This window comes from Microtus ochrogaster, chromosome 10 (genome assembly GCF_000317375.1).
Source record: "Microtus ochrogaster isolate Prairie Vole_2 chromosome 10, MicOch1.0, whole genome shotgun sequence".
Classification (NCBI taxonomy): domain Eukaryota; kingdom Metazoa; phylum Chordata; class Mammalia; order Rodentia; family Cricetidae; genus Microtus; species Microtus ochrogaster.
Window position 1 is genome coordinate 8088497 of NC_022016.1, and position 6137 is coordinate 8094633.

The window sequence follows — 6137 nt, forward strand, 5'->3', positions numbered from 1 at the left end:
AGAGGCTAGTGTCAGCTACCCACCATAATGGAGAAGATTCACCAGGATGAAGTCTGGGTCACCAGTTTTAGTGCCCATGGTGCCCGCACCAGCTCGGCGGCCTGATGTCACTTCTGCTGTCCCACAGAGGCAGGCTGCCCTTGCACTAGCCTAGCTCAGCGGTGCTTGGAGCCCCCACCCGTGGGAAAGGGCCCAGGGAGCTGGGTTTCCTCCCATTCTGACCTTGGCTTCCGCACTTTATCAGCCCCACACAATGGGCCTGGGGACCACTCCCATCAGTCACCACCCCCAGTCTCTGGACTGCTGGGAAATGGGCTCTTTCCTTCCACTGCTGGAGGTGGGGTGGGGTCACCTTCAGGCAACTAGAAACCTGGGCACAAAGTTGGGAGTGCGCTGGAGGGTGGTGGTGCTAAGGCAGGAACTCTCCCTGCCCTGGTGGTTCTTAAATATGCCCAGCAAATTTAAGCAGCAGCCTTGGGTCTTTGGAGGTACCAGCATGAACCCCAAGGTCCTCTTTCTCCAGCTGTAGCAAGACTGTCCAAGGGAAAGCTTTCAAGAGGGCAGCTCCTTCCACCCGTTCCTACCCTTCCTCCATGACCCTGCCCTGCCAAAAGGTAACAGAAGTGAGCCCAGAGTCACTGGCCCTTCCATCCCCAAAGCCTGCCTGGCCCCACCGTGCCATCACTGGGACCAGGCGCACCACAGTCTCTTGGAATAATAACTATAATTCCTACTGTCATTACCACTGTGATTATAGTCATGATTAAGAGTGTAGCTTCTAAAGAGCCTGGATTTGAATCTTAGTTCAATCACATACTAGCTAATTGACCTTAACTGTGTTCCATCTGCTTGCCGCGTCTGTTTCCTTTATTGGTAAAATGAGGGTCACAACTGGACCCCCCTCCGTTGGGCTGCTGTGAGTCAACAGTGGCCAGGGGTGGGGACATGGAGTGGTCGATGCTCATTACTCCTTGCAAATGCTACAGACCCGGCACTGTGCTCGTCTGTAGACACACAGGAGCACGTGTAATCCTCACAATTCCAAGCACCATTTACTACATTTTTCCAAGCTTGCAGCTGAGGAAACTGAGGCCCAGAACAACATTACTTGCCTGGGCTCTTTAAGCTGGCAAGCTGCAGAGAATTTGGGGCCTGGCATCAAAGCCCAGTGGAGTTTGAGGCTTCTTTATGAGCAAGGCCCCAGATGATTCCCCCTCCTGGTCCTGTCCTGACTCCAGGGGTTCTGTGACTGACGAGCTGCGTCCTGTGTGACCATGTGACGAGACTAGTCTATACACAAAACTTATTTAGACATAGGGAGCATCTTTAGGCTTTTTGAAAACAGAAAGTGTTATCCCACCCTGGAGATGAAGAGCATTTTAGAGTTCTTTTGTCTGACCTTGGCCGGAGCCACAACAGCCCCTGCAAGGGGGCAGGAAGGAAGCAGAGCCAGGGAAGGGCCATCACCTGTGTTTTCCTCAATGTCAAATAATGGCCAGACAAGGCTGAAGTCAGTGATAACTCCTGGCTCACACACAGAATTGCCTAGAGGGGGGCTCCTCTGCACCACCGTGCTGGGCCTCCAGGGGTCCGGCAGCAGGGGGCGCCATAAGCCAGCATGGAATGATCCACCAGAGAGCTCCTGGTTTCCCCCACTCTCTGGACCTCAATGGGCACCCATGAAGCCACCAGGTCAAGCAGGCAGCCTGTAAGAAGTGTGTGGTTCTAAGGCATGAATTCACGGCAGAATTCACTCAGGACACCCGGGCAGGATAGCAGAAGTGGACAGAGACCAGGCTGTGACTGCTACCCTGTAGCAGGTGGCTGTGCTCAGAGTCACACAGCTTGGCCACACAGCCTAGGATCCCAGCAGCTCTGCCTGGCCTGTCTGGCACTGTGCTGTGCTAGGGCTTTCACACTCTCTGACTTACAACTGTCAACATCCTGGAAGCGTTCCCAGTCCCATTTGACAACGGGAAACTGGTGTTCCAAGAAGAGACTTGTCCAAGGTTTCAGAGTCAGGGAGGAAACAGACCTGAGATTGGAATGGGTTTACCTGTCTCCACAACTGACGACTTCACTCTAGGGAGCCAGACCCAAGCTGGGAGGGTAGAAATCAAAAGAGAGAACAGGCTACCTCTCCCTCCATCAACCTCCTATCAACAGGAGGCTACAGGGCCCAGGGGCAGAGTCACAGGACTCACCACGTGGCTTGGGACAAAAGAGTTTCTGCTCCTCCCACAAAGAAGAACACTAGTGTAGGCCACTAGGTACACTAGGTGTGGTAGCTCAGGCCTGTGAGCCTTGCACCTGAGAGAGTGAGGCAGGAGAAGTGTCACAAGTACGAGGTCAGCTTGGGTTACACCTCAGAAGAATTAGCCAGGCTGTGGAGTAGTGTGAGGAAAACTGCTGAGCCTGGTGGTGGCGGTGGTCCACACCTGTAATCCCAGCACTCACAAAGCTCAAAGCCAGCCTGGTCTACAGAGTGAGTTCCAGTACAGCCGGGGCTACACGGAGAAACCCTATCTCGAAAAACAAAACAACAACCAAAAACTGGTTGCCATGCTTGAAGCACCTCAGCAACAAGACAGCTATTCACAGAGGACCCACTGGGAGCAGAGTGCCAGATCCTAGCTTGAGCTCCCAGCCCAGCTACCGAAGCCTCCCAGAAACCCTCTGCAGTATTAGCCCCATAACTACTCCAGCGAGGAAGCAGGCTCAGAGACGGAAAGGACTAGCCCAAGGCCCTCCGCTAGCTACAAAGGCTGTTCCACCAGGGACTTGTTTAGTCCAGGCTTCACATCTATCTCCCTGCCCTGGATGGGTTTCTGACTGAAGCTGGAAGGCAGGAACGATGAATGCTCAGAACTTAGAGAGTGGAAGCCACATGGTAGAGTGGCCCCCACAGACTAGAAATAGCCTCTGAGGGCCCTGGCAGTTCTGTCACTCGGGCCTCAGAAAGGAAGTGACAGGGGCGGGGATGTGGGGGTGGAGATGGGGAGATGCCAGTGGGAACCTTGGACAACACTAAGTTGAGGCTGGAGGGAGCTGGTACAGAGAGACCCCGGGAACTGAGGTCACCCGGACTGAGGGGCAAGCTGGAGTGCATGCATGAACGTGTATGTGTTGGAGCAAGGATGGTGGAAGAAGGGAGGGGTTAGTGGGAGTCAGGCTAGGGAGGCCTTTGGTCCTCAGCTCTCTAGAGAAGGGTACCCAGTACCTGCGTGGGCCTGAGATATTATCTCTTGCCTGCAGCAGCTGCCTCAAGGACTGGCCTGAGATGGTAGTGGTGGCCACCAAGCTTTGGCAAGTATCACAATCCCTGGAGCATTCAGCCTTGGAAGTTCTGACTCCAGAGAGCTGAACTGAGAAGTCACAAGGTGATGCCCTCTCTGGGAACTCACAGACCCAAAGCTCACAGTCCTGATGGCCTGACCACCCTCCTGCAAATCCCATGTCTATAGTATTGCTGGTGCTTACAAAGCTGAGAATGCTTTGGTTTGGTTTTAGCTTTTTGTTTGGTGTTGGTTGGTTTTGTTTTGTTTTGTTTTGTTTTTTTGAGACAGGGTTTCTCTGTGTAACAGCCCCAGCTGTTCTAGAACTTGCTCTGTAGACCAGGCTGGCCTCAAACTCACAGAGGTCTACCTGCCTCTGCCTCCCTGGTGCTGGGATTAAAGGCGTGCGCCACCAAGCCTGGCTAAGAAGGCTTTGGAGGCCATATCCCAACTTGGTATCACAGTAAGTTGGAATTCATTAGTAATGTCTGCCATGGCTGGGACTGGGGAGGTAGGTATGTTCACCATGTGTCTGTCTGTGCTTCAGGGGTTCCTTGTTCTAACCTTATCCTCTGTTTATCCTATGGCTGGGACTGGAGGTAGGTGTGTCCGCCGTGTCTGTCTGTGCTTCAGGGGTTCCTTGTTCTAACCTTATCCTGTTTACCCTAAATGTAGTTGACCTTCCAGGCCCTAATGGGGGCAACTTTTTCTAGGTTTTCTCAATGGTCCCAGGCCCTGGGGTCTCTCCTAAACTTTCAGATTTCTGAGTGTTGGTGCTCCCGACTAGCCTCTTGCGGTTGTCATGACAACACTTTATTTAGCATTGCAGATGCACTTCAAGTAAAGAAGCAGAAGCAGGGCTCCCTGAGGGCTTCTTCCAAAGTGTGGCATCAGCCATGTCCTCAGGCCCAGGCTCTGCAGCTCATCCTTACCCCTCGAGACACAGAGGTAGGAAGTCCTACTTCTCAGAGGAGCTGGTGACTCACTCAAGGCCACACTACAGGGAAGGAATACAACTTGGGCTCACACTGGCTGCTGGACATAAAGGCTACAGGGCGGTTTGTTCCATTAGGCCAAGTACCCAGCCCACGCAGAAAGCTCTTTCTTTCTCTTCCCCAGCTGACATCACCACCCCACCCCCACCCGCGCCACTTCTGCAGCCTCTGCTGTGGTACTGAGCAGAGGGTAGAGCAGAAAACCGTAAACACTGATTGGCCTGTTTATAAACATCTGCACAAGGCAAAGAGCAGAGTTCTTAAGAGTTCTGGTCTTGGAATCAGGTTCTGATTCTGGTTCAGACACTTCTAAGCTATGTGATCTGGGTCAAGTCATAGAACCTCTCTGGGACTCAGATTTTTCATCTGTGAAATGGGCACAAAATACTCTCTAGTGCACAGAGCTATTGAGCAGATTAATGTGTTGGTGTGAATTGCTTAGAATAAACATGGGCCGCCTTTGTCGTTAGCTAATAGATTTCTAGTCTGGCTAGGCCTGGACCAGATCAAAATCGTAATATTTCTTTGGAGGTGGGGGCGGTGGGGTATGTGTGGAGGTTAGGAGATAACCCTGGGCATCAGTCCTTGCCTTCTGCCTTGTTTGAGTCAGGGTCTTTTTCACTGTTTGCTGCTGGTACCAATCTAGATGACCTGAGAGTACCCATCATGCCTTAGGAGCATTGGGATTGCAGAGGTGCATTCCCTTACCTAGCTAATGTGGGTTCTGTGGAACCAATCAAGAGCTTCACCCACAGCCGTCTCCTGACAACAGCCCTGCAATACTTTATTTTTCCAGCTACTATCTCGAACCTTTAAACCCAAATGCACAATGTTCTGGGCCAAACCACACCTTCTCTGTCTTCGGTGGGAACCACCAGACAACCGATCTGGGAAACAGAACACCTGAGCATATGGCTTCTCCTTCTTGGTACCCCGAGGCCTTCCCACAGCTGCCGGAATCGCCCTCCCCATCCCCATCGTCTGCCCTCCTCCCAGCTCCTCTTCTTACCTTCCTGTGCCCAGTGAAGAACAGGGAAAGGTGGTGCATGGAGCCTCCATTACGACCCAGTTCTTTTTTGAGGGTGCGGGGTGAAGGGATGGCCCAGGTGGAGGGGGTGCCCTCGCCATCAGAGCAATGTAAGGTGGTGTCAGAGGAGAAGCAGGGCCCACGGGTCTCCTGCAGCAGGCTGCCCTCGCTGTGCGTCCGGCGCCTCAGCGAGCTCTGCACACGCAATGAGAGGCCGCCCTCTGCACCTTGGCCAGTCTCAATCAAGCTGCTGCGTTTGGCCTCGCCAAGGTCCCCATAGTTGTCATCGCTGGTGTCCTCTTCCTCATCTTCCTCCACTTCTGCCTCCTCATCCTCACTAGTGCTGCCCCCATGGGCCCCGTCCTGTTGGCTGTAGGCACTATCCAGCCGGACCTCAGGGATCACAAAGTTAGGCCTGGAGGCTGGGGATGCAGCTGCCATGGTTGCTGGTTGCTCCCAGGAGCTGATGGTCTGTCCATCAGGGACCTTCTCTGGCGGGGAGCCCTGGCTATGAGGAGACCCCTGAGACATCGGAAAGTTCTGGGCTGAAGCAGAGGGTTCTAGGATGACAGGCAGCTCTTGAGGGTCCTGGCAAGATGGGAGTTCTGTGGTTGGAGGAGATCCCTGGCATGGTGGGGAGTCCTTGCTTTTTGAGGTTTCTGAGTTTTGAGGGGGTTCTTGGCAGGTAGCTGTGTCTCTACTGGGTGGTGACTCTGGGCCAGAAGCTGCTTCTTGCCCTGTAGAAGGGTCCTTGCTGGGTGGGAGGTCTTGTCCCACAGGAAGCTCCTGGCTGGGAGAGGGGTCCTTGCTGGGTGGGAGGTCTTGTCCCACAGGAAGCTC

General features: G+C 53.6%; 1 protein-coding gene across 6 annotated transcripts in view; it reads right to left on the reverse strand.

Annotated features, from left to right (window-relative positions):
• The window catches only part of Rgs3 (regulator of G protein signaling 3), a 124097-nt gene that overhangs the window by 6330 nt on the left and 111630 nt on the right, over positions 1-6137 (reverse strand). For all 6 annotated transcript variants that reach the window (XM_026781910.1, XM_026781911.1, XM_026781912.1 and 3 more), the window contains one exon: positions 5280-6137. In XM_026781910.1, the coding sequence (XP_026637711.1) occupies positions 5280-6137 (858 nt within the window). The remainder of the gene's footprint in view (positions 1-5279) is intronic.